We start from the raw sequence: 17,705 nt of genomic DNA, 5'->3' as shown, positions 1-17,705 counted from the left end.
TAGACGCTCCTTTAGCCATCAATCCATAACGAGACTTAGGTGATCCCATCTCTCTTATAGAGAGGGCGAGAAAGAGCTCCATTGAGCGCCAACTCCAGCATTCACAATCTACTTCCAACCTTTCTTGGTCGAGCAAGTCCAGAACTAGGCCCTTAACAGAACCAGGACTAGCCCTTTAGAGAAAAGCGAGCAAGATCCCTTCATCGGAAGGAAAGAGGACAGCTGACTACCGCTCATGCCCCCTAGCCAATTCAAACTCAGATCCGAAGGCTGATGGGTGATTCTCTAGAAAGTATAATATGACATCACTTTTAGCTGTTGGGTACGAAACTAGACTAGGCTATGATTCACATCTCGAAAGTTCTCAGATCTGGTCTGGACCTAAGGCCTGGGACTGCTTCTTCCTTATCGCCCGAGTATTGCATCGCCTTGACTTGGAAAAAGAAATTGACCTTGAGCCTGCTAATTAAAGTAAACCTTTGCCTTTTAAAACAGCTATTGCTTGTCTTTCTAAATCATTATGAAGAGTGCCACATCTCTCGATCTCTATCTTCTTTAGCGGACATCGAGGCTTTAAGACCGATTGGCGCGTGCCCAAAAAGGGAGACCGGAGACCGCGTCTGAAGCCTTTGCCAACTTTCCGTCTAAGGCAAGAGCTGCGGAACTAAAGCACCAACGGCTCCTCTTCCGACATTGGCTACTGCTATCGGGTATGAACTTAGAAATTCAATGAAGCAGTTGATGCCCTGATCCCGGGAATAAGATAACTTTATCTTCCAGGTATTCACTCATCCCCTCTCAGTGGCAAGAGTGAGTAGATAGCAGAAGTTATTTCATTCCTCATTCCTGGGATATTCGTTAAGTTTGCCCATTAGGGGTCTTTCTCACCGGTGCTATCAATAAGAAGGAGCCTTTTCCCTGGGTAGGCTAAGCCAGAAAAGAGAGAAAGAGAATGTTAAAAGGCTACGCACCTTGGTCCAGAGCGAGGATTGGGATCAGTTTTTCCCGTTCTCTTTAGTTCTATTTGAACTAAGCCGAATCGCTATCTCTGGAACCAAAGTCGTACTCTCTTTACTAAAGTCCTAATGTAATGCCCTTTAAACCACCAAAAGGTCCTATTCCGACAACACTGAAAAAGGGCTCTCTCCGTGTTGGTCAGTACCTTAAACTAATTAGCCATTTCCAAGCTGCTCTTTCATAAGCTGTGATGGCTCTTTTGAATAAAAGGCATAGTCTATGTAATCTTCTGCCCAGGAGCATTCGACTGAAAAAGTATGCCATTAGTAAGACTCTAAAGAATAAGCCTTAGGAGCTATGGAGTCTGGTGAGGTAGCTCTTGTCTCTTGGTCAGCTGTTTCCGCTCGAGTGAAAATGCTTGATGGGGCGAGATTTGCCTTGGGTTCGCTTTCCGGGTGAGGTTTAATAGAATAAAAAAGTAAAGTAGGACAGCGGTGACCACGAATGGCTATAGTTCGTCACTTGCGGTATAAAAAGAAGTAAGGAGCCTTGAAGATCAGCCCTAAGCTAAAGCGCTTTCTTTCTAGTTTGAGAGATGGAAATGCCTAATCAAGTAGCCAAGAATCATCGATTTCGGAGGGGAAATTAATTTAGGAAGGATCCGATCCCAAGTGACATTGAATCAGTTGGGGGTATAAGCGCTGCTATTTCAGCAGTTGGTGTTGGAGGACTGAATGCCAGTCGAAAGGCGCATCTATGACTTAATACCTAATTTGCCATAGAAGGGCTCGATCCCAGACCTAAGCGCAAGGGAATTTAGGTAGGGCTCAAGCTTTATTTCACGTAGCTGACTTTACCGTCAGCTCAATTGGAATAGTTTTTCGCTATGTTCGCAGGCAAGTGAGACGATCCATCAATGCCCTTATCTGCTTAGAAAGAACCGGTGTCATCCAAACATGGTGAAGAGGTACTGGATCAATAATAGCTGAAACTTCTACTGTACAGGGTTCGGCTTGCCCAACTGTCCAAGCTTGAGATAGATTTTATAATATGCTTAACACAACACATGCAATTCGAACGAAGTTTTCTCGGAATGAAAGTCACTCCGTTGGGTTCAATGCCCGCTAGTCCCATGCATCCTTCCTTTCTGTTGGTCAACAACCAACCACATATCACTCACTACTCCTACATGAAGGGACTCTCTTTCTGTCCGGAGGGAATCATTCTTTCTCAATCAATCATGCCTCAACTGGATAAATTCACTTATTTCACACAATTCTTCTGGTCATGCCTTTTCCTCTTCTTGCTTTCTATTTTCTTCCACTACTTTTTTCCTTCCTTTAGGTATACAAGTGCGTCTCTTTTGCTTCTATCTAACAAGGCCCAAGTTACAGCGGGCTCTTTCTATTATGAAATGGTTCATCTTTTTGTTCACCATAGGAGGACTCACTGGAATAGTCCTGGCAAATTCTGGGCTAGACATTGGTTTGTCGGTCAAGGCGGCTATCCTAACTGCCGATGAGGCTCCTTCTATGTTGATGTATGGGGCTGATGCTGGCTCTGAAACCAGCGTCAACCAAAAGGTCTACCAAACCCCCTTTCCCGCCCGGGGCCCGTCGCTCCGACCCCCACTCCTCCGGCGAAGGACTCGGTTGTGGAAAATCTTTTCCAAGACCAAATCGAAGATTTATGCAATAACTGCATGAATCAACTCGTCTCCTGGGGGTTACCCACTTGTTTCCGGTGTCTTTTTTGCTCATGCCCCTTTAGTGGGTGTTGCCAATAAGAGAGAAAGAACGCCCAAATGCGATTGAGGGGCAGCTGACCGAAAGGAAAGCTTTCTGGCAGGCTTTTGTTTTGGCTTGAGAGGGTCCAAAGTAGCGGAGTGAAAGGAAGGCCTTTCTCATAGCGAGTAACCTTGACTTTGGTTGCTTCTGTGAGAAAGGGGTGGGGAGAGGTGAGGAGGGCCCCATCGCTTGAATCCCGCTTTTTCTTTCTGAGTGCCACCTGGAAAGCGGGGTGCCGCCATATTGAAAGATTTTGAGGGACCGACACCGGACGGGCATACCTCTAATCGTTGGTTGGATCCGGTAAACAGGGTAGCTCCAGGTACGCTTGGGGCTGGATTGAATCCTAAACATATTATTAAAGAGATATATGCGTCAACCAACTAAGACAGATTGAAGTCAGTTACAGGTTGGAAGTGGGACATCCTTTACGCTCAAGAAAAGGAGAACGATCCTTTGGTCCAGCCCAGCCTACAGAAGCCTTCAACTAACTAAAGCAAGAGACAGCTAGCCTAACAATGAAATTACTGCTCCTAGACATTAATATAATAGACAAAGGAGAGAGCTATAGACAGAGAAGTCTAGAATGCTCTTGTTTCATAATCCAAAACTCTCATATCTCCAGCCCATAGATAAGGACAGGGACTTAGCTTAGGACTGCAGGAAAGAGGATAGCCACTAGGCCGGCTACTATATATAAATAGAATCTAAAAGCACTAAAAATATATGGGAAAGCATCTTCTATAGGATAAAGAAATCCATATTGGCTTACAGGGCTTATCCCTACTCTTATGCTTGACTAGCCATTTTGCAAGTTTAACTTGCAAAAAAAGAACCGGGGACACGTATCGCTCAAATCATTGGCCGGGGGGAAAGGCTACACCTAAGACCGGGCAAGATGCCTAATATTTACAACGCTCTGGTAGTTCAAGGTAGAGACTACCGGTCAATAAATGAATGTGACTTGTGAAGTACAGCAATTCTTATATTAGGAAATAATCGAGTTAGAGCTGTAGCTATGAGTGCTACAGATGGTCTAATGAGAGGAATGGAAGTGGTTGACACGGGAGCTCCTCTAAGTCTTCCAGTCGGCAGGGCTACTCTAGGACGAATTTTCAACGTGCTTGGCGAACCTGTTGATGATTTAGGCCCTGTAGATACTCGCACAACATCCCCCATTCATAGATCTGCGCCCGCCTTTATACAGTTAGATACAAAATTTTATATTTTTGAAACAGGAATAAAAGTAGTAGATCTTTTAGCCCCCTATCGCCGTGGAGGAAAAATCGGACTATTCGGCGGAGTGGGGGAGCGTACTCGTGAAGGAAATGATCTTTACAAGGAAATGAAAGAATCTGGAGTAATTAAAAAAACATTGCAGAATCAAAAGTGGCTCTAGTCTATGGTCAGATGAAGGAAACTCTGTATCTGTAGATCATGTAATTCCTGCGCCTACTAAAGCACCAAGGATCATATGAGTATATAAGAATAGAACAGAATGGTTGAGATTCAAGGAAAATTGTACATTGATCTCAACTGTGTATAAACAGTATATATATATAGTATATGATACAACATGTTAGGCAATTTCAAACAAAAAAGAAAAGATTACAACCATATCTCTAGAGTCCTAAGTTACAGGAGAGTCTTTCTCTCTGTTAGTTGGTTATCTAGCCAAGATTTGTGGAGGTGGAGATAAAAACTATCTCTTGAGAGAGGATTTTGCTGGTGATGAAAACCTTGGACCCTTATCACTTATACGCCCCCGCAAGATGGTGCTCTCATTGGAGACACCAATCTTGGACCGTAAGATTGAGAACCGTTGCTGGGATAATGATTTCGTGAGAGCATCAGCGAGTTGATCCTTGGTTTGGTTGAGACACGAGACACTTGAAGCAAGCATTTAGATACTTTATCACGCACAAAATGATAATCAATGGCAATGTGCTTCATGCGAGAATGGAAAACAGGATTGGCACACAATCTCTAGGATAGGTTCCTAAACGTGCTATATCTAGGGACAGGACAAGGGTCTTAGCGAAAGAGGTAGGGCGAAAAGCGACCAACCGAAATAAAGGGGCTATGTGCACTTAACGTGATCGATGGATCTGTCAAAGCTTTCTTTTATTACGCGTGTACCTATCTCCAACTCCGATAGGGTCAATATATTTAGGATAGTTTGACATAACCAGGCATTCATTCCTTAGTCACGAGTGAGCAGCTGCTTCTCCTAAAGACTGGGCTCCCAAGGCATAAGAAAAAGAGAAAGCGGATTAGGAAAGATTCCAAAGATTGCTTTACTCATAGACAGGGTTCAGGTTAAGTACGCTTAAAATAAAAAGGATAAAATAAATTCATTCTAAAAACGGAGGGAGGTGGGAAAGGTCCCGAATCGAATCCCAAGAGACTCAGTTAGAGCAATTACCAAATCCAGCAGAATTCATCCCTACTGTTCTCCTTCACTAACTGATAAAATGTTCGTTACGCAGTACAGCTAGTTACCTCAGTGACTCATCAGTTACTCAGTTACAGTCAATGTGAACTTAGTTTCCCCGACTCTCACTGCTGCTACAGCATCCGTCACTCTCACTCTGAATCTGGGACTATTCAATGATACAGTCTCAAAGAAGGATTTTCACTGCAGCAGATACTTGAATTGGCTTTCGATCTAAAGACTTGACTTTCACTTTCGACCAGCTTCTATTTGCTAAAGCTTCACTTGCTCAAATTCGGTCAGACTCTTGTAAGCAGCTTTTTTTGTGCAAGCTCAGGCCAAAGAATTCACCCAGCAAAGTCCAAGATATCTTTCCTTCCCATAATCTCCCTTGGGAAATATCAGCATCTATTAGTTCAGATTGTGGTTTTTCTAAGGTGACTGATCTTGGAAGATCTTTTTTGGTGCCTATTTTTCGGCAGACGCAGTAATCTTTATGCTTCTATTTTAAGTAGAGTCTAGACTAAGTTAGCGAGATGGAAGGCAGGGCTACGTTGATTCAGTCTGTGACTCAGTCAATCCCAGTATACACGATGCATACTACTTATCTACCCACAAGAGTCTGTAATTCTTTTTATCAACTAAATAGGGACTTCTTGTGGTTGTTGTGTTGGAACCGGCTGCTTACCAATGCCAATGAGCAGCGTTTCAGGAGGCATTTGTGTCAGATTGGTACTTTTTCCCGATGTAATCAATCTCTTGAAAGATTGGAGCATGTATTCAAGCAGTGTCCTCGAGCTCATCAGGTCTAGTTGGGTTTGTATTCCAAGGAAAGTTAGTTGGGCCATGCTGCTAGCTCGTTCATGGATTGGATTCGTTTGGGGTGTTTAAATACTTTTTGTCATATTATAGGGGCAGTGCTATGTAAGTAGAGTGGCATGTTAGTTTTGGCTGCTCTCTTTTTATTTCTGTTAGTTATCTTTTCATGTAACCAAAGTCTAATAATAGCCCTAGCGCTAACATACAAAACTGGTCACATAAAAGGGCAAAAGAGACGAAAGCCAAAGCATTGACTGAAGAGGGGGGCAAAGAGAGATTCGCCTTTGACTCCTTCTCTGCCTACTGACTGCTACGATACACTGGAACTGGTAGAAACTGTAGAAACCCCTGTTGTTGAGCGCAGTTGGTGTATTTGGAATCGTACTTTCCGCGTTTATACGCTTGAGTGTTTATACGCGTCAGCATATCAATTTGATAAAGGGCGTGAGCACTCCACTCAAGTATTTGGAAGTGCTCAAGGCCCACTTTTCATTCAAATTCCCCATAGCTAGAACTCACTGTTGGGCGAAGGTCAGGTTTAGCGGAAATAAGGTTAAAAGGTTATTTGACTCTTGTGCTAGAATTGCTTTTTTTGGGGAGAAAAATGAAAATTATCGTAGTGTAGTTACAGTCAACACAGTAGCTTTAACGTGAGCAGCGCTTCGCTCCTTAATAGGATAGGCTATACACCGTGCTGAATGAAAAAGTTTCCCCATTCCCATTTCATTTGTAAGGACAACCCTTACCTCCTCTCTTCCAACTAGAATGCTGTTATTTGAGGCGTTCTGGTTTGTTTTGCTTATGCACACCGGGCTGCTTAGTAGGAGGAATAGGCAAGCGGTGTGCTAGAGTGATGGATATATAATTTTTTTATGAAGCATCAGCTGAACATTGACCCATATGGGTCAATGTTGGATCCAACCGGTCCCACTCGTTATTCACCCAGCGATTGGATTGAGATTTCCTTTTCGGAATCTTCTCCATCTGAATGAAGTTGTCAGAACTGCCACCATCGAGAAGAATGCGCACGGTGGTGCCTGCAATCGACCCAGAAAAGTAGATAGTACATTTGCCATAAGTGCCATGATAAGCTTGTAATGACAAATGATGCAAAGTTGGAGAATCATCCGACGGAAGATCCGGTGGAACAGGTTCGGCGACAACAAAGGAGGAAACATCGCCATCCGGTTCATCCACCTGCAGAATCATGTATAGGCGATTCGGACATGCTTCCACGAGAATTTATCGTCGCAAGTAAAGCACAACCCCTTTTCCCGTCGCAGTTGCATTTCTGCTGCCGACAATTTCTTCACTGGTGGCAGAGGCTTAGTTGGAGGAGACGGAAGGAGAGGCGGCAATGCAGATTTAGTTGACGTAAGTGAAGGAGAAGATGAATTGGACGGAGAGGTCCGCATCGATGAGGAAGGCACCATTGGTTTTTATCGTGCAACCGAACTCTGTAACAGGTAGCGCTCGTCAAATGAACGAGCCAGTGATGCAGCTCGTACCAAGGAAGTAGGAGACTGGGAGATGACATCACGTCGGACCTCAGGTTTAAGACCATCAAGAAAGAGGATCAGACCAAGTGCGAGATTGGATCAAAAATTGCGTATGAAAGGTTGTCTATCAGAGACTATCTATCTAGTACGATCGATCAAGTCATTCAGTAAAGTCTCTTCGTGTTGTGTTTCTGGAATTCTATTAGAGCGGGTAGTTGATATCCCAATGCTTTCCTGTTTCCCGTGTGCACCCTTTCCCATGTCTTTCTTGGTTGGTAAACCGGCGCTATCTTGCTGCTGGATGTTTTTGATCAATAGAACAGGAAGAGGAGCAAAATGAGAAATCAAAGAAAGGAAATGATACGAAATCAATTTAGTATTAGTAAACGCTTTCTTCAAGATGGTAATGGTATAGTGGTCCTAATTTCGGGACTTTCCTTCTTGATCTTCATGGCGGTATGCTATTGGATTTCGATGATCCTGGGGGACCACCCTTCCTTCTTTTGGCAGATATTTTGGTCACTAGCAGGGCGATCCCTCTCCCTTCTCTTTGGGAAAATCGGTTTTTCAGGGGGTCTGGCCTTCGCCATTGGTTTGGCGGTCAAGGCTATCCTAACTGCCGATGGGGCTCCTATGGTAATGTATGGGGCTGATGCTGGCTCTGAAGCCAGCGTCAACCAAGAGCTACATCACCCTTCCCGCTCGGGACCCGCCGCTTCCAGTAGTACCGTCGAGCAGCCGGCCCCCATCCAACAACCTCTGAATGATATAAATGAGCTGCAAGAGGGGGAGGCTCCTGGTCAACCCGCCGGGGTCAGGGAACCAGAAGAAGCCCCTACCTTGGAGTTTCTAAAAAACAAAATACAACGCGTTCTGCGAAAAAGCAGAAGACTACGCTCTAACGTTCTGAAAGACATTGAGGATGATCTTCAGCTAGAATCAGCTTCCAACCAGAAACTCCATAAAATAAACGAGATTCTGGATGATATTTTTGCCAGACGAGAAGATCTCATAAATTCCGGGCAAAGCCTAATTACTGAATTAACTTTAACGGGTAACGAGGGGGAAAGAGAACAAAGGGAACAGAGACGGGGGTTAAGTTGAGTTGGTAGGTTGGTTAGGATATGGCTTGCTTGCTTTTTGGGAGGTAGACTTGGGCAGCAAGCTATCTTTTCCCGAAAGCAGAAGCAAAAGTAGCTCGAGCCGAAGGCGCGAGCGAGGCCACCCCTACTGGACTGGGGTGGGGAAGGGAGAGTGGGAAGTGGGCTCCCTTCGCTTTATTTATTCTATTTATTGAGAACATTGGGTCCTAATCGGTCAAACAAACCTATGTGAAGTTATGGAAGATGCTTCTTTTATGATCTATAGACGAGACGTTTTAGCACCTAAAGCGTACGGCACTTCACTCTGAGGAGATAAACGATAAGACTAGATTTGACTTCCTTAATATCCCTCAGGATATAGAGAGGAGGAATTTATGGAAGACATGGTTTGGTCGAGATCGGAAACATTCTTTAGTTTTTTTCTTTGTGAATTCTGGGTTGTACGTCAATCCAGGCTCGGCAGTGAGCCATCACATCACTGTCTAGTCCTATCCAAACATAAGACTATAAGACTAATGACGTCTTAGTACATTAAGCCATGCCATGGGCAGGCTGGTACGTCAGTTTAGGAATCAAGAAAGGCAAGTAACTTCGAAAGCAGCAAAAGGTCCGCTTAGTCTATGATATGACACTCAATGTAGTCACCCCCTTGAGAGCTAGTTCCTTCCCTTACCAGTGCTGCAATCAGGCTTGGCACCTTCCCGTTCTGTCTACTGCCCTTATGAAATTGGCTATTCTGTGAACCTTTATTACAAAACAAAACTTCACATTGGCCAATTTCACACCTTCCGAATGTGACAGCTAAACCAATTCGCTTTCAGGAACAGGATAAAGGATAGGGTCTTTCAGCTAAAGATCAATCTATAAAGCAAAGGGTAAATGTGTTAAGCATATCACAACATATGCCAATAACTTTCTTTCGGGAACATTCGACTCCACTAACAAAAAGCACCCCCAAAAAAGTGACACTCTATAGAGTACTCAAGGTCAATCAATAACGACCGGTGGGATCCCTTCTTCACATTATGTATGGGCTACTTATCTTCTTAGTTCCCATACTATATCTATCTATAGTCAGGCAAAAGTCTTTTGCAGCCGAAGTCGGCTCGAGGAATTTCTTTAACCCGGGAAGTCAAGAATTGAAAGAAATGCCGGTTCAACAAATAAATTCAAGCAATCAAGACCAGCACCGTAATAGTTCTAGGAGATTAATCTTATCTCGACTCTTATAGTTTTCTAGTTCTAGGTAAATTGAAGCCTCGATAAGGAAAACTAGCTCTGGAGCTAAGGCTAAGCTATTACAGAAATAAAGTCCATAATCTCAGAACATAAGTCAAAGCAGTTTGTAAAGAAAAGGGTCGGTGCCATCTCTGCTGCGATAGAGGATGAAGAATAATCCGTAGGCAACTGGTCGTTACTAGAAGATGATAAAGCTGCAGGCTGCTCTTTATTATTAGAAGAGCGAGGTGCAAGTGCTGGCTGCTAGAGGGCTGCGACCCTGATTCCCTTGATACTCTGACTCTCCCTGATGCACGGGAGACGCAGGAAAAACCACTGGTGAAAAAGATCCATAAGATGCTGATCCAATAGGCGCCTACTAAAAAAAGGGGGAGTTGAATAACTCGTGCTCATGGAAGGTAACATGCCGGGACGGCGAAAACGAGATGATCGGTAGAGCACTTCAAACCTTCTGTGAACCTTGCTTCACGGTACACTCTTTCTACCTTTTGCCATCTCAAAAAAACCAATCCGTTTTTCTTCCATAAAAAGAAGACGGGATAGATAAGCTTATGTGATATTTCCCGCCTTCCTTCTAATCATGTTATTACATAATCTTATGTTCCATATTCCATCTTTGGTCGAGTTGATCCTGCACCAAGCCAAGCCCTGGACTAGTTCTCGACAGATAGGATAGCCCGAGGGAGGATGGGAACTCCTCTCTTTGTTCCTTTGCACTTCATCATGCCCCTCCTTCTTTGGTCGGGGGCCCCCTATTAGATTAGATGTAGGGCCCTCTCCCTCTCCCGGTCGGGTCGACACCTTTCAAAGATCTTCCTGGATAGCAGTTAGAGGCCGGGGATAGCAATAGCAGTTCCAGAGGTCTTCAATGAGATCATGGAACACATTCTCTATCGGTCCCCTTGGCCCTGGTACATCTTGTTCGGTAACGAAAGTACCCCGTTTAAGCCAAAAGCAGAGGGCAGAAAAGTTCGTGGATTGATCGGGTTTCGTGTACTTATTTTCTTATCGAGATCGAAAAGAATTTCATAAGAGAAGATGTTGTTAGCAGAGGAAAGGGGAAGAAAGAACAAGAAAGTACCTTTCTTTGGTCCCATCACGGCGAGCGGGCAGCGCTCTTCGGTAGAGCTGAAAACCGATGAAGACAGATCGATATGATATAAAGAAAGGGGCTGGCAAGGCTGGCAGAAGAAGCGGAAAGAAAAGAGATAGATAGAGTGATCCCATCTCGCAAAAGTCGAATTGCGTCATATAAGAATGATCGCTAAACCTTCGTCTGCTCGGGCGAACGATAAAAATAATATCATCATTCCATCTCGGGAGATCCCCTACTGTACTCTTAGCCTTTCTTTGTACCGTACCGGGGAAGCTCGGTATCGATAGAGGCTGTACGAATGAGATGAAACAAAGCGGTGAGATGAAACCTGAGATGGAGATACCCTAGTTCAAAAGCGATTTTTTGCTCTTCTTCCTGTCGTCCCACTCTTTATAGGATTTCCGTTCAATAAAATAGTGACTTCGAACTTCGCTTCGACTTGGTATCTGAGCTATGACTAGCTCTTCTGCCGCTGTCGTGAGTTCGTCCGCCGTCAGCATTGGTTCAGAGCTCTTGGTCCTGGACGAGTTCGACCACGTATACATACCCCCACCAATCCTAGGTAAAATGTCCTGTCCACGTTTCCCAAGGAAGCAGAAGGACAAAAGTTAGAATCTTAATGTTGTACTTTCTCGAGCTTTCCACCGCTCCTGTCCGAGATGGGTCGCTTCGCTTGCAGAGAAGAGAGGAGATTTCTTTTCCTAAAACCTATTATGGGGCACTCCCTACCCCAGAGACTCCTCTTGTTTGTGCTAACTGACCAAAAGGGATATGATGGATCGGCCGGCTTGCTCTTGCTTCTGCAGCTATTGGACCCTTTTATTTTAGGCTAAAACAAAAAAAGAAAGAGCATTACACCCAGACCAGACCAAATTGCTTTGTTTGGTACAACAAAAAGCCTTGCCTTATCATCGGAAGACGGATCCGTGTAAACTGACCCATCGGATATGAGTGAAGCGACCCATCGGACAAAGGAAGAAGGGGCGCGGGGCGAACGATCCCTAATCTTTCTTCTCGATGAGTTCAGTTACCCGCCGAATAGTAGAGTATTGACACCGAACAAGCATCGGAAGGGCCAGATGGATAAGATAAAAAGGGGTGGGTAGAGTCATCTAGCGAATCCTCTTTGTAAGAGGTGTTGCCAGAAGCGTATTCGGGACCCATCATTTTGATGAGTTCACGGATTCCCGTACTCACCCAAGGCACTAGCGCGAGACCACGAACCCTTTTCAAACACGTTTTTTAGGAATCGACATCCCTATCTCTATGTTAGGAGTCTTATCTCCGGCGAATTCGTAAAGCTATTTAGATTGATATCTGCTAATCCTAGTTATTATAAAATTGTCTTTTACCATGAATCAGCTATGACTGACTGGCAACAACAATCTATTTGATTCTAGTCTTTCTAGACTAATAGGTCAACAAATAAATCCTAGTCAGACTGATTTTTCAGCAAATTCCATATTAGATATTAGATTAGACAGCTGCAGAAACGGAATCATCCGTTGCAGCAGTAGACGAAGAAAGGGCAGAAGACGAATCAAAAGAATAGACAAAAGAGCTCTACACTCTCTCTTTGGTCCTTCAGTTCTTCAATCCTAGAATGGAGACTGTCGTTGAATAGATAGCGTCAGAGATTAGAGAAGATGCTCTTTCTTTGTATACGAAATTCAATTGCTTTCTTGAAATCAATAATTGATAGACAGACTAGATAAGGAAGACCCGAACAAGGACCCACTGCTTTAAAGATAGATGGGAGGATAAGGTGCTGCGCCTTAGCTATTCCGTTTTCTTTCTGGCCCCTAAATAAGTGTCACTCGCCCTATCATCAATAAAATAAGGAGAGGGCTGGGCTTGAGACCCTTAAACGATAAGGAAGGTGCTTCTCTTACTTCTTTCGTTAGCGCAACGTGCGGAGCTGCTCGAGCGAAGCGAAGAGGTTACTAGTAGCTGTTACAGTCCTGTCCATGAACTCGAACTCTGAACTCTATTTCACTTCGAAGGCTTTGGCCGGTCCTTGTTTACTATTTATATTATATAACTTCATTTCCAGCAATCAAACCTTTCTTCCAAACTGGAGAGCTATAGCCAAAAAGCCGAGAAACAAGAGATCGGAAGAAGGGGAACAAAATCCTTTTTTGTTTAGCCAATAGGCCCGGCCAGGGAGATCTTTTAATCAGACGTTAGGGTAGGCTAAGACGGGTCTGGTACCTTGAAAGGAAAGAGGGGAATAGCATATTAGACCGAGCCAGAGTCTGCTGTTCCTGTCCGCGATATAGCAGTTCCAACCAAGGGAAGGGAGTGAAGTTACTAGTATTCCACTAGTAACTCTCTCCCAAAGACGTAACTCTAAGACTTTGGCAAGCAGGGGGTGCCCCAACATCCCTATTTATTGGGAAGAGCGTCTCCGCACGTTGCGATATCGATAGAACCGAATCAACAGTGAATGAAAGACCCCATCCACTAAGGCCGACTCGAAAGGGTTCGGAATGGAATGGACTAATAGCTGCTGGACAGGTTGACTTTAGAGGCTCTCAGGTTGGCTGAGACAGGAAAGGCAGTAGCGGGAAAGAAGGGGTGGTATCGGGAGTGGCCCTATCATCCTAATAAGTCAAGGGTTCCCTTTAGAAGTCCTATAAGGATCTGGCACGATAAAATAGAACTAAACTAAAGTGTTCGACAAGCGTGAGTTCCCCGTAAGCCAGTGCTTCTATTCTAGCTCCTCTCCCTGACTGTCTGTTACTGTCGAGCTACTACGCTCCTTCTATTCTAGGTCTAGGGGATTCCCTTTCTTCGGAATCCAGCGCTAACAGGAAAAACGCCCTTTTTTCAGAAACGAAAGGGTGGAAGAGCCAATTCCGAGAGACAAACCACCCTTTTAAGCCCTATTTTTTCTTTCAGGCCTGATGAATAAGACGAGTGATTCCCTTGTCCTTGACAAAAAAAGCACGAGTCTTTCAACTCTTAATAAGTTATTTTTTAAATCTCATTTTCCCTTGGTTCAAATATACCCGTCCTGTGCCAAATCAATCTACTTTAGAGAAATAGCCCGGATCACCAATTGCTTGAGAGGAATCCCACATCCAATAATAAATAGACGGAGACTATATAGACTAGTATAATAAAGAAGTAGAGATCCGTGTTTGCACAGGCTGAACTAATCTCGATTGCACCAGTAAGTAAAGTACCAGCGAACGCCGGGCTCGAACGAAGGTAGGCTCTGCCTCGGCTTATGCCGGTGCAGCTTTTGATGCTTCTTTTGAGCCAACTTTTGAGTCAATTCGAGCCTTGGCCAATCCTCACTCGACAGCCTAAAGGCATGGCCTAAATCGAAAGAAAATGGCGCTATCAAATCCGCATTAGCACAAATCCGATCTTTTTGGACTCGGACAATCGGGGTATCGTTACAGCTAAATCAATCTGATCCCTACCTAGAGGATGAAAAAGCTGTAACTTTATTATATATAGTGATAGTCCAACCAAGGTTTTCTTTCAATGGTATACTTGGCCCAAGAAATGCCTGAACTTCACCAAGTTTCTTCCTTCATCTTACAGCGTACCGATAGAGCGCGATTCCGCTGGGCCACTTCCCTCCGGGCTTTTTCCCTCTGGTTTTTCCCAGCAGGGCTAGTAGCACTACGATCTATCACTATCAACTCAATTCGGTACCTCGTTCGTAACAAGGAAGAAATGGAAGATCTTCTAGTCATATCTTACGCGGTTGTCCGCCCAAGCCAAGCTTTCTCGATCAATAGATATAGCTGTCAAATTCATTTCCCCTCTCCCCGATCCCTGTCTTTCGAATTCTCGTAAATTTTAGCATTTAGGGGCGCTTTTTTTTTCGAAATATCATAAGAGAAGAAAGGTCCACGTTGGGAAGTAGTACGCCTGGTTCACCAGGTTGGTTCTACCACTGCAGGGCCCAATCATGCTAGTTAGGCTATATGCTTAATACATGCAAGTAGAACGAAGTTTTCTTGGGTTTCTCTTTCTTAGTCTTTCTGATAGCTTTGGTCTTTTTCCCATGTCTTTCTTGGTCAACAACCAAGCACATACACATTTCTGACAAGTCTTTCCTAACGAAAGTAAGTAAAGCGGATCACAAAGACTGTTATATTCTATGGAGGAACAAAAAAAAAGCTTTGGTTTTTGGGGGGTCCCATGTCGTAGGGGGATCTGTCCAAATGAGAATTTAGGTCAAGGAGGTGATGGAGGTCAAGGAGATCAAGGAGGTCATGGAGGTCAAGGAGGTACGGTATTACAGCCGCCGAAACTGCAAAGGATGGACACCCCTAGACCCGGGGGAAAAGGAAAAGAAGAAGGAAAAGGGAAAGAAGTTGAGGGAAAAGAAAAAGAAGACAAAGATGAAAAAGATAATGGAGGTCAAGGAGGTACGGGATCACAGCAGCCGAAGCCGAAAAGGCCCGGAACCCCTTACCCCAACAGACCCGGGGGAAAAGGAACAGAAGTTAATAAATTTCAATGGATCGAGCGGGTAAAAACCGTAACCCTTGCTTTTTTTGTTATTGTTATATGGTATTTCGCTATTCAATTCAAATGGTATTTCACTATTCAATTCAAATGGCTATTCCTCACAATTGCTCCTTGTGATGCAGGGGACTCCCTATCAAGCCCTCTTGATCAATTTGAGATAATCCCATTGATGGATATGAAGATAGGTGACTTGTATTTCTCATTCACAAATCCCTCATTGTTTATGCTGCTCACTCTCAGTTTGGTCTTACTGCTGTTTCATTTTGTTACTAAAAATGGAGGAGGAAAGTCAGTACCCAATGCTTGGCAATCCTTGGTAGAGCTTATTTATGATTTCGTGCCGAACCTGGTAAACGAACAAATAGCCGGAAATGTGAAACAAAAGTTTTTCCCTTGCATCTTGGTCACTTTTACTTTTTCGTTATTTTGTAATCCCCAGGGTATGATACCTTATAGCTTCACAGTTACAAGTCATTTTCTCATTACTTTGGGTCTCTCATTTTCTATTTTTATTGGCATTACTATAGTGGGATTTCAAAGAAATGGGCTTCATTTTTTAAGCTTCTCATTACCCGCAGGGGTCCCACTGCCGTTAGCACCTTTTTTAGTACTCCTTGAGCTAATCCCTCATTGTTTTCGCGCATTAAGCTCAGGAATACGTTTATTTGCTAATATGATGGCCGGTCATAGTTCAGTAAAGATTTTAAGTGGGTCCGCTTGGACTATGCTATGTATGAATGATCTTTTCTATTTCATAGGAGATCTTGGTCCTTTATTTATAGTTCTTGCATTAACCGGTCCGGAATTAGGTGTAGCTATATCACAAGCTCATGTTTCTACGATCTCAATCTGTATTTACTTGAATGATGCTACAAATCTCCATCAAACTGGATAGTTATTTATAATTGAACAAAAGCGAGGAGCGAACTGCGCCCCAAACTTCTTTTGTCTCCGCCATCATGATCTGGAATTATGGGCTGTTGGAGGAAGGTGTCCAATTCCGGAGCAATCGACTACAGCAACGATTCGCTCTTATTGGTCAAGTTTTCAGTCTCTATCGAGAGAGAGAGTCAAGGGTAAGATAAGGCAAGTGTAGGATTGTAAAAGCCGTTTCAAGACAGGTCTATCTCTGAAAATGGAGTGCACTGTCGCCGTTGAGCTTTGTGAGAAAGAAGAACCTCCGCCACATCCTGAGAACAATGGATCGACGAAGAAGGTGAAGATAAGAACTGAGGAAGAAGATCCCCCTCCCGTTGTTGAAATTTTTGAGGAAGAAGTGGATAATGGCTCTGAAATGATCAGCGAAGAAGGAAGGGATAAGAAGGATATGGTGCAGGAGGAAGTAATGCCCTCTATCCAGTTCTCCTCTCGCATAGACGACTTGCTCAATCAAAGCATGAGACTTGCTGTTGTTGTAAAGCAGCTTGTAAGATCCATGGGTTATCGAAGGCTTCATGACAAAATAATGAACCTCTGGAAGCGGACTGTACCTCTTCAACTAGCCGATCTTGAAGGTGACTCTTTCATTGTAAAGTTCCAGAATGCCCAAGACTATCAGAATGCTCTGCTTGGAGGACCCTGGTGAATCTTTGGTCACTATTTAAGGGTGCAACCCTGGCAACCTTCCTTCTCGCCGCTCAATCTAAGGATCCATAAAGTCTTTGCGTGGGTCAGACTTCCGGGACTGCCCTAGCGTTATTATCAGTCGAGCGTCTTGAGGGCAATCGCACAGGTTCTTGGCGAGGTTATTAGGATGGATATTGATTAGAAGACGGAAACTGGAGATAGAGGCCGATTTGCTCGTCTAGCGTTCATTATTGATCTCTCTAAACCGCTAGTTTCCAAAATCAAAGTCGATGATCATGCCTTGAGGGTTGAATATGAATGGCTCCCTACTATCTGTTACCACTGTGTGAGATATGGACACCTTCAGGACAACTGCCCTTAGAAGAAAGGCGAGTTGCCGCCGGAGACTGCCCAACCTCAAGCTGCCGGGAATATCGCCGAGGGAGAGAGGTAGGGCCCTTGGATGCAGGTCCGAAGGCGAGCATGGAGATCTGACAGGGCTAGAAAAAAGCTGATCAATGAGAGTCAGCCACCTAGTGAAATTACGGGGTCTAGGTTTGACGTCCTAGCCTCCTCGGAGAACTCACTTCAGACTCTAGGAGAGGGACAAGAAGGAGACTCAAGAGGCGACAGATTAGCTCTGTTATTCCTGGGACTTCAAAAAAAAGCCTCGCCTAGGGATAGGGAGCCAAAAGTAAAAGATGACAAAAG

At 44.2% G+C, this 17,705-nt stretch overlaps 1 protein-coding gene across 1 annotated transcript; it reads left to right on the top strand.

Moving 5' to 3' along the window:
• Positions 1–14,796: 14,796 nt before the first annotated feature.
• Positions 14,797–16,375, top strand: LOC114172402 (ATP synthase subunit a-like). The gene has a single exon (XM_028056891.1). The coding sequence runs from the start codon at positions 15,055–15,057 to the stop codon at positions 16,321–16,323; it is 1,269 nt and encodes a 422-aa protein (XP_027912692.1). The 5' UTR covers positions 14,797–15,054; the 3' UTR covers positions 16,324–16,375.
• The last annotated feature ends 1,330 nt before the right edge of the window (positions 16,376–17,705 follow it).

This window comes from Vigna unguiculata, unplaced genomic scaffold, assembly GCF_004118075.2.
Source record: "Vigna unguiculata cultivar IT97K-499-35 unplaced genomic scaffold, ASM411807v1 contig_543, whole genome shotgun sequence".
Lineage (NCBI taxonomy): Eukaryota > Viridiplantae > Streptophyta > Magnoliopsida > Fabales > Fabaceae > Vigna > Vigna unguiculata.
This window is presented reverse-complemented; position numbering and strand designations above follow the sequence as displayed.

Coding starts and splice junctions, on each gene's coding strand:
- LOC114172402 (XM_028056891.1), top strand. CDS start 15,055: ATGGAGGAACAAAAAAAAAGCTTTGGTTTTTGGGGGGTCCCATGTCGT.